Source organism: Plodia interpunctella, chromosome 13 (assembly GCF_027563975.2).
Source record: "Plodia interpunctella isolate USDA-ARS_2022_Savannah chromosome 13, ilPloInte3.2, whole genome shotgun sequence".
Lineage (NCBI taxonomy): Eukaryota > Metazoa > Arthropoda > Insecta > Lepidoptera > Pyralidae > Plodia > Plodia interpunctella.
The window spans coordinates 7,255,432-7,277,949 of NC_071306.1; the positions used below are offsets into that span (position 1 = coordinate 7,255,432).

At 34.8% G+C, this 22,518-nt stretch overlaps 1 protein-coding gene across 2 annotated transcripts in view; it reads left to right on the plus strand.

Moving 5' to 3' along the window:
- The window catches only part of LOC128675066 (ataxin-2-like), a 213,729-nt gene that overhangs the window by 22,917 nt on the left and 168,294 nt on the right, over positions 1 to 22,518 (plus strand). The window contains exons 1-2 of one of the 2 annotated variants that reach the window (XM_053754179.1): positions 2,341 to 2,410; positions 3,156 to 3,194. In XM_053754179.1, coding sequence (XP_053610154.1) covers positions 2,344 to 2,410; positions 3,156 to 3,194 — 106 coding nt within the window. In that variant the 5' untranslated portion in view covers positions 2,341 to 2,343. Of the gene's footprint in view, positions 1 to 2,340; positions 2,411 to 3,155; positions 3,195 to 22,518 lie in introns of those variants that run through there. The other variant, XM_053754176.2, reaches the window with a different exon arrangement.

The window sequence follows — 22,518 nt, forward strand, 5'->3', positions numbered from 1 at the left end:
CTATGCAACGCTAATGGTCGCGGCCAACGATAAATATTCATCGCTGCAAAAACACGCGCACGCGCCGTCCACCGCGCTTTCTTATTCCGCATCTACATGATTCGGAGGAGGCATTCGATTTAGATTACCTAGACCGGTTATAAAAATCTCCGTTGGTATTCGTGCTTAACTTAACAATGGAGTTTTCGACCAACCAGAGAGCATTTCAGTAGTTAAATTCTGTTAATTCAGTTAAATTAAGACAAGAAAGTTGTTTTTCTAAAAACTCCAAACTCTATCGATAATAGCTTCATCGGTGATTTATTTTTCACTTCACAATATCAGGTTCCATTGTCATTTATGAATTTAGGATGGATTAAAGTGATATAGAATAACATTAATAAATATAGTAATTAAACTCCACCACTAAATTAAATATATATATATATATATATATTTGGTAGAAACACGAAAAAATAAGATAGAACATCCATTCTTCGTGGATTCTGGTGCTTCGACTCTCAGATGCTCTCGATCTTCGCAGGTCAGTCGCAGCAAAAACTGGCGTGATACGCTCTGCGTCCAAGTGGAGTGGCGCGCACTTTACGGTAGTCGTAAATGCCTACATAAATATGCGCTAGTTATACATCTATTATGTTTATAGTCGGCACAAGCGACGTTAATACAAATGTATAATGAGTTTCTCGCGGCATTCCTTCATGGATGCGGTTGTTCTGAAGGATTTGTAATTTGTAGTTTTCAATTGTTAGTTGATAAATGAAGTCGCAATTTCAGATCGAATGCGAGAGACCTGTCTCCATCTTCCTTCGTCTTTTCTCCTACATTTATTATGCGAAACTTTTAAGTCTTTAAAAGTAATTTATTCAGATTGATTTGAAAGAATAAAAAATATTTACTCGTCCATATACGCGTCAATATCCTAAGAAATTTGGAAACCATAAAAACAATTATTTCTCGTATTGCTTTTTTAAATACGAATGAATCGCCGCCGACTATCATTGACTATTGAACCCAACCAACTACGAAAACACCTAATCTATTCAAGTGGCTAGTTGTAGGGGTCGCGACACGTGGGACAAGGACGGGCTATTAACAAAAAGCCCCGATAAAAGAGGATAGAATACCATTCGATGTTCGGGTCATATGGCGGCCGATATGTCATAACCCGTTCGAGTGAAACGAGCGTATGAGGATCGCTTTAGGACAGAAAAGGAACGCGATGACAATGACGTGAAGGGTTAAAAGTCAAGCAAAGTGTCGCGGCCTGTGCGAGTAGGATGGTTACTTAATTTTAGAATGGGTTAGAGCGGGATGGCTGCGTAGGGGTCAAAAGACGACGCGACGGCAACCCTGACCTCTCCAGACAATCTGTGGGCCGCACTTAGGCTCTAATGTAAATAAAATGTTTGCAACAGAACTGTTTTCAATAGAAACTCTTGTTTGAATACCGTCTTTTAGGGTCGTTAAAATACGTGTTGGTGTATTGTTTCTGTACTTTATGGGTGTTGTTGCAAGCGAATAGGGGCCTAGGTTTGAACCCTCGGCATAGGAAATGTTTTATATGGCACAGTATATTGTCGGGTTAGTGTACATTTCGTAGTACTTCGATGAGGTCTAGGTTCTCTTTGTTACGTTGGGAGAATAATTAAGTTGAATACAGGTCTGACTAAGGCTGAATTGAAACTGTTTAGTTGTAATAAAGTGAGGTCACAAGATGCAACAATTCAAAGTTTCAAAAAAAAAAATCAAATATACTGAAATCAATGTCTGAAGACTACAAATTTATTAGAAACTTATGTTGTTCATATGAGAGCTATATTGTTATATTGGTCCATAATAATTTGTTAAACAGCTCTCATTTGATATTATCAAAAAAAAATATATTATTTAAAATAATATGAAAGAAATCAAAAGAGAGTTCATAATTTTTACGAAATTCTGTCCAACATATTAACTTGTCAAAGACATTTTTTATGTAATACCTTTATAACCTAAGATAATAAAGCCGTCCCTGGCCACAGTGCACTAATGAATCGGGACAGGCGGCATAATTAAAATTAAACAGTTCGCCACATCAGGCCCGTACGGAGCTTCAGAAACCAATATTTGCTAATACAATTTCGTTACATGGGAGGATTATCTTGTGACTCCAGGATTTTTAGGAAAACGTCTTGTGTTATGTGGAATGTTGTGTAAAATTTTGGTCATTATCGGTTATGGTACCTTGTGATTTTAAAAATATCGTCGTAAACGAGTTTTGATAAAGGATATAGTGATTTTTAAATTAAAAGTATATAGTGATAAGTTTTGATAAAGGATATAGTGATTTTTAAATTAAAGTGTATGTGCTGCATAATGTTCAGACCGGAGTTTCATTTCTCGAGTAAACTACTGGATCTTTTGACAAGAGGTGATAATATTGTTTCGTTATCAGTCTTTGCAATAACCTGTGAATGCTAGAAAACTAGTATTAAATAATACGGCAGTGTTACCTACTCATGTTGTAGATTTTTTGTGTGTCACTTAAGAAATATATTTCCTTATTATCAGCGGTCCGGAGCGGGTCTTTGCTTGCGTACGAATTTTCGAGATAAATGTGCCCATTCTTACATAGTATACTAAATTTAATAGAAATAAGTTTATTCTCTGCGTGATTGTGTAACAAATATCTTCACACACCGCACAACACTCAAATATACAACAGCTTTCAAGAACTAGTGCCAAGACCGGCCGCTGCCCGCCGTCCCACTTCTTTTTGAAATGCTGTTGCCTCTCAGCTGTTAATTATTACTACTATTTTACTAGCCTCGTACGATTTCTGTGGGAAGATATGGAGTGATGCTATTTTAGGAGGGCAATCACACTCGAAATAAATTCAGATTAGAAGTAATTATGTTCTATATTTGCATGACACAACAGAACTGTTACTACATTATAACATTTCGGCTCAAGATTGGATTTTATGCTAATAAAAACGAAGTTCATAATTTGTGTTAGGCTTCAGTAATGTTAGAAATGTAATAGCGTGAAAAGCAATGTACGCATTCAGAATTTTAAAAGGATTATCTCGCTTCCTTACAAACCGGTCGGGTACAGTCGCAAAGAAAATACGAAGTGAATGCTTCCTCCATAAACTAGCTATAATATTGTTTCAGGAAGCGCACAGCGGGACGTCCACAACCTCACCAATAACGGTAGGTTTTTATTTATTCTTTTTTGTGATACATTACTGATTGGTCAATTGGTCATCATCCAATTTTAAATGTATTTTATTAGGTTTAATCTATTTTAATTTTAATGATGATTTTGAAAATCGAACACGTTCGTCTAGATTTTTTTTTATTGCGTGTTTCGTTTATATTTTTGTTGTTCCATAAACGGCAAGTAATCTAGTAAGTTCGTTTCATGGATTTAGAATATAAGAAAGTAGAATTGTGGGATGCAGCTTGCTTTTCCCCATAAGTACCTACAGGTACATAAGATATAAGTAAAATATCAAGTCGTATGAGTTTTTCTAAAAGATAAAATGATTTTTAAACGAAGTTTAGTGCATGCGTAGCAAAATATCTAGACCAGAGTTAACATAGTGTTTTAATATTAGCTTTTCCTGCGACTGAATGGTACCTATGTTCTTATTCGTACTTTTGATACATGTAATTATGCAAAATTTTAAGAGGATTAATGAGGTAACCAACTTACTTTTGCATTAATAATATTAGTTAGGCTTAGGATAAATAATCTTTAAACTGTCAGTGGCAACGACAAACAAAATATCCTCTCTATCTCGGGATATTCCCAATGCGTTCGGGGTCAGCTTAAAAAATAACCTTAAAATTTTGAAGATTAGACTGTGATTATATAACCGGCCGGCAGTCTGATGTCAACCCTCCTTGGAAATGGCATTGTTGCTAATAGCTTATAGCCGCCTCGTAAGACATCCGCGGAAGGATATGGAGTTGAGTCCTATTCTAGGGCGGAAACACACTCCACAAAAAACAAAACATCCCGTTTCGTTATAAAAGGGTTATTTCTTTAATTTCAAGCCTAGGAATAAGGTCTCGAAACCATAGCGGGACCTTTCACCCGTAACCTGTCTCTTACATAATCCAGTATCGACATCTACCACAAGTCATTAGGCGATTGGGATCGCTATAAAATTGGCCGCGGTCTCAATTGCCGAAGCCTTTTTTTAGAATGGGTAATTTGACCACAGGCAAAAAATTAAAATATCAATGAACAGAACAGTGGTAAATAAAAAACAAAGAAAATAATGAAGGAAAGAAATAATTTTATTTTGTACGTGTGTTGTACCTACTAGGAGATTAGAACGTAAGAAAGTATGCCCAAGATGGAACTTGTGTGCATCAAAACTACCAAACTAACATAACACTAAAAGAGTACTATCCCTATGATTGATTGTGTCTCGGTGGACCAAATTCCCGATTCCAAATATAATAAACTTGGTGACTTGGATTTTGGTCGCAGTAATCTCATTCAAAAACAGTGGTTGGCGGCTGGGACCGCGGGCTAAGTTTGTTGCGGTCCAAGTCGCCCAACGACTCCCACAGCCTGCGAGGCGTAATAATAAAGTGATCCAGTTATTGACCGCCATGAAACATTAATTATTAAACTGTGGTTCAGTTACTTGTGAATGTGATTTCTTTCATTTGTCGAACGTTCAAGTCTTGTTTGTGCCACTTTAATTAGGATGCTTGCATAGTGCATCATTTGTGACAATGTCTAAAGATGAGTAATTGAAATATAAAAGCAATTTAAGATAGGTAAAGTTCTATAGAAGAAAAAAATCAACTTTAGAATCTACGACACCCTTTTTATTTATTTGTTTTATCATCAATTCATTGCGATATCTAGCTCATTTCCTGATCATAAAGATTTATGCAGGTTAGCTTGACATGCGATCAACTGTACATTCCATATCTGATAAATCAATATTTGTCAAAGTTAAAAAAAATAATATATTTCCCAATATCTTAAATTCGCTAAAAGTGATTTAAATTATTAAGGTTGGAATTGAAATGGAATAGTGACGTTCTAATATTTGGGAAGTTTTTATTTAGTACCATCCTTATTAGCGACATGGCTCGGTGAAGCAGGTCAAGTGGTCGTAACACGCGCCGCGATGAATTAATAAGTACATTGCGTATTGCGCAGTGCTACTTCCGTCGTAGACAGCCGCTTTGGTAAACATTCGTTACCATGGTGCACGTACACTGTATACACCGAATGCTAGTGCTGCACTCTAGTGTGATTGTATAAATTCTCACAGTAATTGTGTTATCGAAAAAAAAAAACATATTAAACAAAATATTTCGCGTTCGGAATTTAAAAATGTCGTATCGAAATTAGAAAATAGCCTGGCGACTACTGGCCGCTAAAAATAAAGATAGAATAAAATCAAATAACAGCACTTGTTTTTGGCTTTTTGATTTCCAGTTCTAGTTATTTTAATTAACCCAGTGTTGTAAAAAAACATTTTAACATTGGTGACCCGACACCGTCAACTCACTTCACTGAGTAAAATTCGTAGCGACAAGCGGTCAGAAGGTTTTGTCTGGAGATTCGCAGAACAGATGGTAAGGAGGCGTACACATTAAACATGACACTTTAATGAAATCCTTTTTGTATGTTAAGTGCAGAGTATTTGTTGTAAAAATCTGTGTTCAGGTTAGCTATTTAATCTAACCTTATAAAACTTGTATGTCCTGTTAAAAATGTCCAAATTTGTGAATGATGAATGTGGGTGCTGGATATTCCTTTTGTTTCTACATCAAGATCCTATTGGTTATTTTATTTAAAAAAAATGGTTCATTTGGAGGAATTTAAGTTAATTTGTGTAATCTGTGTTTATGTACATAGGTTTTCCGTACGGTACCAAACTTGAAGAAAACAACCCATTAGAATTCACTACCGCAACTTCCCACAATCCAAAAGCGATACAAATCTAACCGAAAGTCGTTCGCACCATTGATTCCAGTCGCCATTAGCCTGGACATTGTACAAGAAGACTATAGGGTAACTATGCCCAAAAGTAGGGACAGATAGGCCATACAATTTGTATGAAACGACCTGCGGCCGCTTGTTCGCGGGCTCCTGATCTTGATAACACCGCGACTTGCGGCCGACTGGCTAGATTTTATCACCTCGCGCAATATATATCCTAGGGTTGAGTGCATTTTGTGGACTGATGGACCAATAAGAGCATAGAATAGTTCTCACTGTACAGATATGCCCTATTGCTCAGTCGCGCTCCGTCGTCGGTTTAATGTTCGTCGCAGACAACGCAGAAATTGTGTGAAGTTTCGACGTACGTCAACGCACGTCAGTGTCAAAACCTGTACAAAATAACGGAGCACAACCAATGGGACATGGCTCTTAATGAATAGTTCGCCAGACAGTTTAAAATTAGAATTGCTGAACTTATCAGGTAATCTTTTTAGTAAATTAGAAAATAAATTATGAAAGTTAAAAACTATATTTTCTGTGTAACTTCAGTCTCATACACACAGCTTTAGATCATGGATTAGAGAAGGGTTTTGTAGTTAAGGTATCTATGAGATCTTCGACAGCGCAACTTGAGTAAGAGCCTAGTTTCTGTTAAGTCATAAAAAGTACTTCAACTAATTCTATAGATCAGAGAAGTAAAGAGATGAAAAACTGGGTGCTTATTTCAATGTTTACGACTAAAGAACTTATAGACGACTAAAGAACTTATAGACCTGTCTGCTGATAGGTAACAATAGCATTTCCATGGAGGACGGACGTCCGACGCCATTAGTATATTCATAACCAAATATTCAAAAAACTATATTTTTATTCTGACCTCGAGCTTCCCGACGCTACAGCCCCAAGTGAAACACGTGAATATGAGAGTGAAACAGAACGTAAAAACTTGACAGTTTTAGGTTTTTTATAAAGAATGTCTATAAAATGTCAAGATTCAGCCTAGCCTTCATTAATAAGTCAGTTAGGCGTCCAATTTCATATACACGAGTGAGCACGTAGGCAGACACTAGTGATACTTATAATACATTTAATAATTATTTAAGGAAATATTTTAAAAAATGTTTTAAACGTTACAATATAATTGTACAAAACAAGAAACTTACTGGTAAATCAGTAACTGTTAATGTATAATGAAAATTAAATTAACATTGGACCATATTACTGGCATTTTAATCTTGATGGAAATTAGTAATTAAATCTAATTATCCATATAGGGTGATATCTGAGGAAGTGTTATTAAGGTTTTACCCGAGCGAAGCCGGGACGGGCTGCTAGTTTATTATAGTTTGACAATAGTCTCCAATACATTCGAAGCCTCAAGCTAGCCACATCTCCTACTTTCCAACATCGCTACATAATGCAGCATTCCTAATTCGCTACACTTTACTGCTGCTTTAGCTTGAATCAAACGCATCGGGTTGCCCATTCACAGCTCCTTTCATTTGCAATCATCTGGAATAGTTTCCACGTATCACCAAGATTTTACTACCAATCAGAGATGTGTTTTCGTCCTGTATTATATATTGCACTAATCTAAAAAGTCTAACGAATAGATGTGTTCCCGTCTGGATTTTTGGGAATAATGTGGGTAAATACTGAACCCATAATTTGGCAATGATACTGTAAATCACTTGTTCAGGAACGAAGATGTCTAGAACAAAATAAATGTTGATATGAAATGTTGGTTTTCAGAGAAACTATTTTACTGGATAAAAAAATGGATTATTATTAAATGTGCTTAAAGTTTTTTTAACCAAAAAGTAATTTTATTTCGCTTTAGTTGACCAATTTTGTCAATGACTTGATTTAGTTCTCATTATTAGGAAGAACATTATTGAATAATATCATCATTATGACTCTGAAATAGTGCGTCACTCCGATAAAAAAATTAAATTCAACATATAACATGACGTTTTCATAAAATATAATAAATACTTAAATAATTAGCGTTCTCAAAAAAAACATCTTAACAAAAAAATCTTTCTTTTTTATTTCCGGCCAGTATTTTTAATATCTATCAAATTATTAAGTTGAAAACTGCGACATATTTATTTATATTTATTTCAATTCAAGTTATTTTACACTGATCGTCAGTCCGGGCGATAGCAAACCCTTGCTGCTTTAAATGCGTAACTTGCAGTAGCCATTTATCAGATGGTTAAGTACTCTACTTAGTATAAGGCTTTTGTAGTGGCCACTAATACTAACCTATGCCATAAACAAGGCTGCAACAAAGTTGTAATGCCTTTTCACCATCTGCGTCGTCAGTATGTCTTTGCAAACGTATGGAAAATAATTATACTAAGTATACATCGACGTCTACTCTAGCTATATACCCAGGGAGGCGATTTTGTTAAGTCATAGTCGTATCTTTATGGTGTTTCAATAACATAAAATTTTCTCACAATGTTTTCCAATACTCGTAATCCAGTGGTTAGTATGACCACTAATGACGCTGAGAAAGAGAGAGAATAGGAAATCATACCCAGGGCTCTGACGCCTAACAGTTGAGGAAGAAATTGGGAAAACGCTCAGATTAGAGAGAGAGAAGCTAGTAAGGAAATCCGTATAGTTTGAGAAACGTCAAAAACCAAACAACAGCCAGTGTTAGTACACGATGGGTTCTTAAACAGTGACTTAATTTTAACTGATAGGTAAACAAACAGTAAGTGTATAAAATGGTTTTATTGTCCATGGTCTCATTTCTCAACAGCAGTCCGGTCGAGCCGGGATTTAATTTTAGCCGTATATCATGGCTCGGCGGCCTTTCGCCAAACTGCGGAGGCGAAACCGGTTCGACTCCCGGCAAGCCTCATTTAAACTGTAGCACATTCCACTGACCACCGGTATTTATAGTCAGGTCTTCAAGTTATTTATTATCATTATTATAATTGACAATGCTTTGGATTGTGTCTTCCTTACATATTGTAAAACAAAGTCCTTTGCCGCGTCTGTCGGTCTGTCTGTTCGCGATAAACTCAAAAACCATTACACGGATTATCATGCGGTTTTTACTAATAGTTAGTGTGGTTCCTGAGGAAGGTTTAGGTGTATAATTTATTAAGATTTTACTCGAACAAAGCCGGGACGGGCCGCTAGTTTTTTATAAGTTTGTTTTTTCGTATTTGTGATTTTTACACACAGTAATACATATCTACAGTATGCGAATAATAGGTACTTGCACAAGTATATTCTGTTATAGTGTTGCGATAATAAGTTAATAATTCACCCGTGTGCAATTCTCTGCTAAAGCGGAACAAACAAACTTTCGAGGTACGCCTAACATTATAGTAATTTGGGGGTTGGGTTGATTTTAAAAAAGGGGCCTATGCTTTATATGGGTCTTTAACTACAATTCATACCATTTCATTAAAATGGGTCAAGGGGTTTAGCGGTGTAAGCGGAACAGACAGACAAATAGATAGATAGACTTTGCATTTCTGATATTAGTATAGAATATTCCTTCTTCTTTTGACATGTAAATAAAAAAACAATTTTCTTTTTTACTTTCTCTGACTATAGATACAGGCATCGCGTAAGTGCAGTCCCTCTTTCATCCGCCGCCGTGCTGCGTGTTCTGTCATATTTCGTATATGTCTTATCAATAAACAACGTAATTAATGCCTTCTGCCAATAAATATCGATAATTATAACGTGCAGTTAATGAGTTTTGGAGAAATGTCCTTTTATGCTCGGACTAAATGTTACATCGAGTTTTTTTATTCCTTCGCGTGTGAAAGATCATATTTTCATATGACAGAATTACCCAAATATATAATAATTATAATAATAAATAATAATTTATTTCTTCTTATATTTTTATTAAGTCACTAGCTTTTGCCCGCGGTTTCACCCGCGTTTATTACTTGTGTCCGCTCATAACTTATTTTTGTCAATACGAGTATCTCGGGTTCTAAGCAACTTATCGCGATGAAACCTATATCAGATTTTAAGTTAGACCATCTGCTATACAACTGTAAAAACCGCATCAATTTAGATACAGTAGTTTTAGCGTGAAGCGCAAATAAACAGTTTATTTTATTACAGTTTATATTATATAATTAGTCCCATAAAAACCCCCACATTTTTTTCTTTAATATTATATCTCCTGTGTACAGACTAGCTTACTTCAGTTTTATTATATGTATAAATGTCAATAATATTTACTGTAATTGACAATGACTCGACATATTACTTAACATATTGGTTTCTTAACATATATTTACGTTAGTAACAATATTTACAGCTGAAGATTTTGATTTAAATCTTTTGATAACATTTATAAATTTTTAATTTTAAGTAGGTAAATTCGTTTCTTTTCTACGCTTTTTTATGAATTGAATTTATGTTATATACCGACTTAATTTCAGATTACAGTTGCAATATATTAACGAAATGCTCGTTAAGAAAACTCAAAAACCAAAAAGAACCAAATTGTATCCGAAGCTAAACATATTATATATACGTTTATTTAATGGGAAATAATCAAGTGCTCCAAATTCCACGGTATCTTAATTATTCACCGATTTTACGGCAGCTACTTACTGCCAAACTTATCCATTACAATTAACCCACTTGTTAATTAAAAGCGTTTCGACTTTGTCTCCGAAACACAATATGTTACTTTAAAAAGTTTTATAAGTGTTATAATTATATAGAACTTTTAAAGATACATAAATTCTTTTAGGATTTTATGTTTATGATGTGGGTAAAAAGTAGGAAAGCGAATCCTGGACTCCGATGCCTATCGGCTGAGGAAGTGCTGACGACAGAGAGCTGGAGAGAGATACAATAGAACAAGCTTGAGAGTAACAAAAGAGAAGTAATGACCTGTCAATTGGAGAAGCAAAACTTATTTGCTTCCTTTTTTTAATTCACTTAAAACCAAAATATTGGAATGATTTTCAATTATCTGAGTTAGCATTTACACAATGACTAACTGAGAACTCCTATACAAAGATATTTTTTTATCAATAAACCGTTTTCATGAATCCGTATGAATGCACACGTTGCGTGCAATACGATGCATTCTACCTATCTTGTATATCGTATTAATCAGCAAGTAACACTATGTAGCCACTACGTAGCTATTCTAATCCTCCTCCTTACGTGCGGGTCAACTTTATCTGTCCAACATAGAGAGAAAATTTATCACATTTCGTCGATTCTTTAATTTACTTTCGCAATTGAAATGGATTTGTTACACATGTCACACATGCTTTATAACTTATTTTTGAAAATAATAATGAAATGAAAAAAAATCTGGAATCGAGCGGGAATTGAACCGCACCCCTGTCGATAGAGTATATTAAAAAAAACATATTTTTTTACTTGTAACATTGGGGTATGTGATTAGTTAAGAGTACCTGTGTAGGTCGGCGTAAGACGTAAAGATGGTCTCGATAGCTCAGTGGTCAAGAGCACTGTCACGGATAGACAGGGGCGCGGGTTCAATTTCCGCTCGATTCCAGAATATTTTCATCTCATTATTATAATACTTTCACTATAATTTTCAGCAATGACAGTGTTCAGAGGACATAATTTCAGCCAATTATTTACTTAAAATGCCATTTCTTGTGGGAAACCATGAGACGAATGCATAATTTTGAAATAACTGTATCAAATTAAAGTAATTGACAGCTCGAAGCGGAAGATATAAAGGTCACCGTAATTGAAAAAGTGGTAAACAAAATTGAATAAGGTATAGCGAGAATACAGGAAGTTCATACACACAATAAAACGTTGTAAGTAGTGTAAAAATAAAAACGAAATATGGAACATTTTAATTGGTGTCTTTTTATAATTTAACAGCTATAAATATTTAAATAGACTTTTTGACATAAACTAAACATATTGACTAAAATTTGATTTCACTTGAATTTTGATTTAGATTTGACAACAATGTAGCCGATATTGGTAGTTCCACAAATTGTAGGTTCTCTTTCTAAATGAAAACATTTTTGTCGCAATTTTATTTCGCCTAAAAAACGGATTTTTTTTTAATTATCTCATATTGATGTCCATCTTGACGTCTCCATCAACGGCTAAACTTTATGAGTTTGGTTGTGCTAGTTGGAGCGTATATGACTTGCAAATACAAGTTTTGTCTTGAGTGTTCTATTACTTGGTGAGTAATGCAACTGACCCAAGGAAATTATACTTAGGTATAAATATAAAATCACAACCTTAGCCTTGCTTTATTAAATTGATAATATCTACAGTAGCTCAAGCGAAATATTCTTAGAATATTACCTCAGCGGTTCTCAATGTGGCGGTGTTACGCACCATACATTCTGCCTTCACAATCCCTGGACTGTTTATCAAGAAACAATGGGGTTTATATTTCAAAGGGAGGGTCAGTACGGTCTCCGGATCCAGGAGAAACCGGGCTAAATCTAGTAGTCATAGACACTGAGGTATATTTGTGGAGACGACAAACCTTATCAAATCGAAGACACGTGTATCATAAAAAGTCATTGTCAATTAAATAATTTTAAAATGTTACGATCATATATTAATATTTATCTTTCTACAAGATATATTTACAAGTACATATGTTAGGTTCCTTTGGATTAATTTGCTTATAAATGCTTACAGCTTATCTATTATTGGATTGGGATCTGTTCGGATAAATAAATAAATTACAAGCATTCTTACTTGATATATTATTAGCTTATTTGGCGTTAAATTATTTATTAAAAAAAATAAAAAGTCCTTGTATATTGTATTTTTTTAATTAATGTCCTATAAAAATCGTTAAACATTATAATAATTAAGTCATCAAGATTTATTACAATAAGAACATTAAAAACAGATATGAGCGTTGATTTTCAGGTGTTCAGGATTATTGTAAGTTTTTGTTAAATTCACAAAATAACTGTGCAATATTCCGCATTTTTTCAAGTTATCAACTCTTGTAATTTAACTCCATGGTTTAACCTGGTAGTGATAGCTACCGATACGTTATACCATTGTTCGACACTTCAAAATATTAAGGCGCGCTTCCATTGGCGGCGAGACGCTACAAAGAAACAGATTTATATAAAGTAAATAAATCTTAGGCATATAAAACAAAGGGTTAGTAAACAAACACGGACCATTTTGGAGGGACAGTCGACGTACTTTTCTTTTGACTAGCTTTTGTCCACAGCTTCACCTGCGTGTAGGTATTTCACACTGGAACTGTACTTTTGTTTGGCATTTTCGGCAAATTTTTTACTTAAACACACAACAACTACTTGGACACAAAATATGTATCCAATTGCTGGGCAAAAGCGTTCCTTTTAGAATCCATAATTCTCGAACCGATGTGGTCCTAAGTTATATATGAGAAATATAAAGAAAAAAAATAAACAAAAATACATACATCACCATCAAATAAATAGTACCGCTATTTCCAGATTTCAGCGCGTTCAACAAACAAATTCTCCATTATCATACGTGGTACCTATTCATTTTAATGCTTACCAGTAAACAAATAAAATTGTCAAATAATAAAAGAAAATGGTGTGTACAGTAAACAGCACATCACCCTACCCAAAATTATTGTAAATTCATCCCTATAACCATCGCATAAAGTTCTGTATACAATGATTTGGCATAAGGCTGACTGTACACATTCACACAAATCTCAAGATAAGGGTTAGTGTATAATATCAAGGGTAAGCTACTTTATTCAGGTGGTTCCGAGGAGGCCGTAATTTCGACAAAGCGAGGCTTTGTCCACAATCGCCTTTTACAAAGATCAATATTACTAGATGTGGCATATGGTAAAAACCGAAGATTCCGTAAAATTTGATTTTACAGAACTACCGAATATATGGTTCTGTACAGTCAACAGTAATGGGTCCGCGTGGTGGCTCATGGCCCATACTTCTTATCCATCCATAAGGAAGTCCTGTGCCCCAGCAGTGGGCACGTTTACCTGGCTTTGGTGAGATAATTATATTGACAGTCAACAGCACAAAAAGCTATAAAAAATCATTGAAAATTGCAGTTAATTCCGTTAAATAGAGTTGCTATACATAGAAATGTATACCAACTTGACGTGATGTTGCCTGTACAGTAATTACGGTTTTCAGATTTTTTTCAATTACATTACTTCTTGCTAAAATTAATTGATTTTAGGTCAACGTAATTTGAAGACGCGGCCAAAAGCTGCCATAGTGATATGATTCAATATTTAAAGTTAACTGACTTTACAGGATAAAGATGACAAAATCTTAAACACAGTTACAATTAAATGAAATTGTGATTTCCTCATCCATCTAGTATTATATCTCCAAGCTCGCCCACTCGCGGTCGGCGTAATATCAGCTTGTCATCTCGCAACCTATTGATAAGCTGTGGTAGAGGATAGCAAGGAAATGCAACTTGTAATTTAAATGTATGTAGTGTGGGGCTCTTGTTTTTTTATTTTTGGTAAGACATGATTTGACTTGTTCTCGCTGTCAAATGCCATCGGCATGCTAATAAGAAGAATAGCACGCGAACTTTGGCGCATTCGGTATACATTGCTGGTTTTACATTGCGATAAATAAAAGCTCTCAACACAAATTACGCAATGTTCACGCATTCGCGTCGACATGTATCAGTTGAACTGGAGCTGGCATAAAAAAGTAGTATTACCGGCACTAAGGGTCTGTTTAAAAATGTTCCTTTCAATTTTGAAAAAAATATTATTATTTTACGACCAGCAACAAGTCTGATGTCAACCCACATTGGAAATGCCCTTTTTGCCTATCTGTGAAGGTTTTTATCTCTTAGTCGCTTTGTATGATGGCATTCATCTAAAGCTACTTAATTTATAACAGGAGGTTGTAGAATGGTACTATATTATAGAGCGGGAACCACAAGCCTCACAAAAAGGAGTGCATCACTAGTACAAGTCAATGTGTTTCAAAAGCTGTGTCATTACATAGTATTACAAAATTACAACAAAGTCGCCCTCCGCGCTTGTTTCTCAGGTTTCTTCTTTTAAAAGACTCAACGATTTTAATGCAGTTTTCACTATGATTAAACAATGTATTCCCGACGGTTTATAAATACTTCGATGGCCTGTGCAAAGCCGGGACAGGTCGCTAGTTAAACATAAACTGACCCGTTGGGAGAGTAAAATAGTCAGAATTAGGGCCGTTACAGTTCGCTACCGGTTGTTATTATGAACGAAGATAGAAGTAAATAAAAGCCTCGCTTGTCGCATTACAATATTATCTTCGGAACTGTAAACCTTTCATTTTACGAGCCAAGTATCCAGAGAGCGTACTGTCTCTTGATGTTATAGAATTGTCTGTGGAAAGCAACATAAGGGAACTGTAGATTTAGTAAAAGATAACTAAGCATTTCACATTTTACTCTGACTTGTGCCACTCCACATTGGCTGTGACGCTCCAAAGCTGGTATAAAATTGAATTATTGTTGTTAATTTAATTTATGGAACATAATTACAGTCCAATTTCTTGCACATATTTCATCGAAGGATTTGGGTGGACACCGTTTCAGATTTAGTCAACTGTGACAACATTGTTTTATAAAAAAACATTATAATACTTCCTAATAAAATTATTTATCTAGTGTGTCATAATTTGTTAAAGTATTTTTTATTTTTCGCTAAGAAGTAAAAGAAATTGATAAAAATGTGATAAACAACACCTTAAAAGAATAATATAATACTATCAAAACAACTGACCAACGAGTATGATTGGCTATCTAGCCTAGTCCCTACTTTCTACTGCCGACGGCTAGACCATATTTCACAGCTGACATAATTTAAAAAGCCCACACAGCGATACAACAGAAATGGTGTTATAAACAGTTAAAATATAATGTCTTTGTGATAAACAGGAGATCACGAACGATTTTTAAGATAAGTGTGGTTATTAACCATTAACTAACTCCTTCGTAGAAACCCTCATAGATTCGAATGTCTTTGTCGAATAAAGCCATAATTTCTCACATATTGCTTAAATATTTTAAAATAAGTTTAGATCTTAATTAAATGAATGGTTTTTATTGTACTTAATGAATGGATATAATAATGTAAATATTTCATAAAGATCATCGTATAGTTTCATAATTGTTCAATATGAAAAAGTACCGACCTGTTATAAACACAGTTACTAAATAAAGCATTGATATAATATATTTTTTATTTTTATCACGTGGAATCCATTCGGCCAGTTACCATTTTAATGTTCTTTTTTCGTTTACAGGTATGTCAATATTGGGTCGGATTTTCAGGATAACCGTAGGAGTCTAATATCGTGAGTACTTTAAGATTTGTAAAGAATTAACAACTAAAATTTTCTTCTTGACCTGTCAACTTAATTATATTATCACAGCTCTGCCGTGTAATATTTTTCTTTTTAATTGATCTATGTAGCTCGGTTTAAATGACACGGTAAGTATTGTAAAATTGCGTGTGATGCAAATTACATTTGTCAATTAACACTAGACAATGGTCGAACAAAGGGCCATGACACCATGGACCTGTCACCTTAGGCGCTTACAAATCTGTCCCTAGGGTCCCTCTAGGATCCTCACATTTGAAACATATATCTTGTCTTAAGTCTAGCTTGCTCCCAATTTCAGCTAATTGCATACACCGGCCACTCGCTAACCCACCAATTATCACGGGACAAGCGCTTCGCAGTAAACTACCGATGTAATTATCGATAGAACAACACTAATTGTCGACGATATCGCATCGACAGCGGTGACGGAGAAATTGTGTAGCAACACTACGCTGTAGAACAATTTTGAATTGTTTTTTTTTAAATAATGGTATTGATTTTCATCCAGACTATTAATTTAATTATAACACAAAGATAAATTGGTGTGATATGCGTAACTGTGTAATTTACAATTCTGAAATGAATGTAAAATCTGATTTCAATGCTCTCATTTTTATAAGCAATTTAATCTATTTATTAAATACTTTTTCATAATAATTTTATTTCTACACTTAAATAGTAAGCTAGAACTTAAAGAGCTTAAAATTTTCAGTTGTTTGGGCTAAGCTAAGGACACATTAACAATTCACCATTAACTAACCGTTATATAGATATTGTACACCGTAAAATCTAGAATCGCAAATTGAACTCACTTTTGCTTTCATCTTGTTAGGTTTAAGGAGTTTTGAGGACAATATGTGGATAGTTAAAAGTGAGGAAGTAAAAACAATTAATCGCGAGTCAAATAATGAAACTATAGTAAACTGCAAGTTACCCCGCTTGAACATCATACTCTATGCGACGGTAATAGGGACAATCATGTTGTGTTGGTGACTGTACATTATCATCATTTGAACTAGAACGGTGCGTCCAATTTGACGAGAAAGCAATTTCCTGTTTTAATAAGACACACGTAAAATTAGAATGAGATTCCGTTATAGAAATATAGCATGTTACAGTTTCATAATTACTCTTATATATTTTACGACGTCTTAACCATCGAGTTAACTATTGAGTTGTGAAACGAATCAGTGATACAACTTGATGAGTCCCAGACTTAATTACAGACTGGATGACTAGTAATCTATACTAATATTATAAAAAAGAACTGAAGGTTTGTGTGTAGGGGTAATCTTTAAAACCACTCAACCAATTTCCAAAATCATAGTGAAGAGTGAAACAGGGAAGTTTATGAATAATTTTAGTAAACCTTGATTGTTTTTTTTTTTATCAATACAAGTATAAATTGCCAACAATACCTTATTTTACACTAATTCAGTTTAATTATCAATTAAGAGACTATCGGCTATTTTATAATTTCAATTATTTTTACCTTTTCGCACACTGGTGTTAAAAATGTTAGGTTTATTTTTTAAATATTGATTTAAATTGATTTGAGTGAATTATAATTATATCAACATGCGCTTAAAAAGCGCATATAAATTTAGAAAGAAAAGAGGATATATTTAATATTGAGTGACAACAGTTAATATGCATTGCTTTTATATAAATAAAATAGGGCCAAACAAGGAAGTTGACAATAAAGAAATTCTCATTACATTTAGAGCAACCATCGTTACGTGTGCGACCTGTTGCATATATTATATTACTTTTATATGACATACCTACGTAATGTCACGTAGTTGTCGCAACAGCTGGACGCTTGTTCCTACAAGACGGGGTTATGTTTTCAAACACCCGCGGTCCCAGTCGCCGGATCTATTTATTAAATTATTTTTGTACCCGGAAGTCACTGAGTCCATATTTTAAAAAAATGGATCCAGTGGCTGTTACTTCAAAGCGGTCCCAGTTGACGATATATCCTCTAAATGTGAAGTGTCTCTTTCAAATAGGGGTTGTATAGTTTTATACATTTTGTTTTAGTATATTTTCTATGGCTACATTTTGCCATGGACCCAGACGGTTGGAAAACTATGAAACTAACATCTTTGTCCAGGGGACACGTCATCTAAATATTAATAAGCGTAATTAAATATCTGTACATGTTAATTCTATACTGTTTGGGGAAAGATAATCGAATATTTTAGTTCTAAATTCTAGACAATTGGTGCATCACGTGGTTTTGTAACATTTAGACAAATACTTTAATAAAAATAAAGTATGAATTTTAACAAATGTTGATAATAAATAAATCAAAATGCGCTCTCTCGCTTACACTTCGACAGCTTCCTTACTTTAGAATAAGAAGGGAAACTGGACGCTATTAATTAAAACTTCTCTATTGAAGAATTATCACAAAAATCACGATGTTTTCTTTCACCAGAAGCTAGTGGCGGTCGGTCAAAACTACCATACATAAATCAGATTAGTGTCCAAACTAACGTGGCACACGCAGGATTCGAACCTGGGACCTTTCGATTCACAGATGGGTCTTAACCTGATCACCACCGCATTTACAAATAGTACTTAGTATTATTGTAAAAATTACCCGTGGCATAGAATTACAATTCTCGACTTTACAGTTTGAGTAACAGATGGTCTTACCTTATAGATCAAGCGGCGTGCAGACCTTACAACCTGCAATTTGCAAATTAAAAACACCACTAGGGGCTGAGTTCCGTTACGATTTATACCACTCGAACAAGTAGAACTCGACAAAATTCATAATGGTATCGGTTGTTCGCTCGTGCCGCGGTATCGGCCATTAAAAGCACATTTATTACTGGGCTTACTTGAAATAGATGTGTTAAAATGGCGCATTCTAAATCTAAATTTTGCTACGCTATTGATTTTTTTGGAGTGAAGGTCTACTGACTGCGTCTATTTAATTTGTATTAAGGAAGCAAAAATGTAAGAAACGCGCATTTTTTAAAATATAGTAGTACTCGTACTAATTGTAGTGTCTGGGACACATAATTATAGACTAATTTATTGAGCAGTTAATTCATAAATAGACATATTCTGTAGCATGGAGTTACTATGGGTCTTACAGTCGTTAAATTATTGGAGATCATGTCTCATACTCCTTATTAACATAACAACTTAAATATTATACTGACATATTTATTTAAACATAATAAGTTGGTATTACTATTGGCTACATAGATTTTCCAATAAATATTAATTACAATAGCAGCATTTTAGATGCCCACTAAGTGACCGCGCGGCTGCGCACGCGCCGTTCCCGCCATCTTGTTTAATCTGTGCCGGAGATCGCGGAAAAGCGCGCCAACCTTCAACGACCTTCGCTCTACGACCGTTCTAGCTCACCTTGCAATGGGAAAACCGACCTCAATAATTTACATTTTAGGTTGATATTGGAATATCAAAATTATGTCGCTTACCACATTTTCACTATTACAGCGCATAATTTTATTTGTGTTGTTGTGTTGTAGCTTATTATAATATTGAACCTATAAATCGATCAGTCCAAGTTTATTTAAATTATAACGAGATCGGCCATTATTTTATTGTGACACTATTTTATTATAATTTGATGTCTATTCAAATTTGCGATCAGAAGCACAAAGCAACGAAGTAATTAGGTAATTCATTTTTAAATATAAATAAATATATTAGGACAAATCACACTGATTGAGCTAGCCCCAAAGTAAGTTCGAGACTTGTGTTATGGGATACTAACTCAACGATACTATATTTTATAACAAATACATATATAAATAAACATCCAAGACCCGGATCAATAAGAAAAATATCATTTTCTATCATGACCCAACCTGGGATCGAACCCAGGACTTCTCGGTTCAGTGGCATGATCTTTACCACTGCGCCACCGAGGTCGTCAACTAAAAACAATGAAATAGTAGGTATTTATATTTTAAGTTTTGATTCGATTAGATATGACACTTACACCGAACAGTAATAAAAACTTCAAAAAAAAAATCCGACTACTAACACATTAAACTAAATCGCAAGAAAAAATAAAGTACAGGATGAGTTCGCTAAGTTCAGTAGATCGGCATTTTTGGTAACTTACCAAAAACATAATTTTCTAAAAAAGTTCGCTTTGAAAAATAAACGTAATAAATAAATTGAAGCATTATAAATAAAGATAATACTTACCAAAGGCACTCAGTAGTTGTAACGAGAACATTAAAATTAAGTGCTTGATTAAATATAGTATGTAGTTGCTCAAGACTTGGCTGGCAGGGTTGTCAGCCGTTGCAAAATTTTATAAATCCCAATTTCCCAACTAATTGTATAAATGCGAAAGTAAGTATGTTTGTTTGTTACCACTTCGCGCTTTATCTACTCAAACAATCTTCTTGAAATTTCTCGTACATATAGTTAAGAATACAGAGAAGGACATATTTTCATTCATTACTTCCGGATGTTTCCCGTGGAAAGTTCTCGCGGGCGAAGCCGCGGGTTCATACTAGTTACCTATAATTTATAAACACGAGGAAATGACAAAAATATAGTTAAATATAGAACTAATAAGTGAAGCAGTTAGAAGTGTAATGGTTAAGACGCCCGACGCCCGCCTTTGGATCGAAAGGTCCCGGGTTTGAATTCTATCGTTCCACATGTGTTTGCACACCAATCTGACTTATGTATTAGTAGTTTTCATAGACCACCACCTTCTTGTAAAGGAAAACATGGTGAGGAAACCTTCACAGTGCTTGTGTGTGAAACAGAGAAGGCAATACCAAACCACTTCATTAATAGTGTCAAGAAAGTTGTTGTGTGTGTGTTTCATTCCACGTAATGACCACGACCTGCCAAATTATTGCTCAATCACCGCTATTGCCATCGTATAAAGGTCTATCTTGATGTGTGGTTGACTGTACACTCTCGTATAACTACTTCAAAATCAAAGCAATCAGAGAGACGGTCATAAATCTTTCGGAGCCACTGCTTCCGATCTGACGCGGGAAATTTAGTGCTCAGCCGGGAGATAACTAGCTGTAGGGATGAGCTGACCACTTATAAATATAATACTGGCTTCTGCCTGCGACTTTAGCCGCGTGAAGTACTTTTTATCCGGGATGAAATTCAACCCTGTGTCAAGGATGATACTTATACGTGCTAAAGTTCTAACAACTAGGCATGCCGACGAAATGTGGAATGGATTCGAAAACGTATGAAAGTTGACCTTGGGCTTCGACTCTCAACGGCTGAGGAAGGGTTTAAAAAAACCGTAAATCCTATCGAAGATATAGCAACTACACGCCACATGAACAAGAATATCCAATAGCTGAATATTAGCATTTATTGTACAATTAAGCTATCTATCCGAGTTATCACTTCGGCTTTATGCTCCGTACCTTTTACCTGTGTCCCGCATCAGGTCGATGCAGATAGCCTGTTTTAGCTCACAATTGTCGCATCAGGCCCATTGTGAACACAGCCTTAATTGCTGGCCGGAATAAATTAAAACCAGAATGTATTAGCATTACTACGCGTGGAGGTACGAACCCTCTTTATTTATTGTGTTATAATTTTGCTGTGTGAGAATTGTATTTTCAAACGATTTCCATTATGTATATTATTTTGTCAGTGTGAAAAATCCTAATGTATGTTCATGGAGGGTTTTGTATAAAAGTTCACGAGTATAGCAACATATAGAGGGGTAGTAGGAGTTTAATATAACACACTTTTGATCACTCATCCATAGAAAAAAAACGATAAAAGTTTACACTTCGTTTCTTATTTTCGCGTATACCCGGCTTCATTCGGGATTGTGACGTCGCGAAGCCCGGGACATACTAAAAAATAAAAAATATATGTTACAATTCTGAATATTCGGCTCAACCATTTTTGTGAATCTTATGTTTGCCTATCAGCTGATAAGACTGTGTCCCTAGTAGCCTCTTTTACATTTCCTAAAATATCCATCATTAAAAAAATATATATTCCATAAATTCTGTTCTCCGCTAATCTTCGTAGTTCTACGACTGAAATTGCTTATAAGCAATACTGATCGCGTGTAGTCTGTCTGTTAATTGAAAATCTTGTACCTATATTGTTGCTCCCTCTGGTTACGAGGTTTTGTAACCAATTACTTCGACTATATGTAGATGTAGGACCTATTTATATATCCTACTAGCTGCGCCCCAGG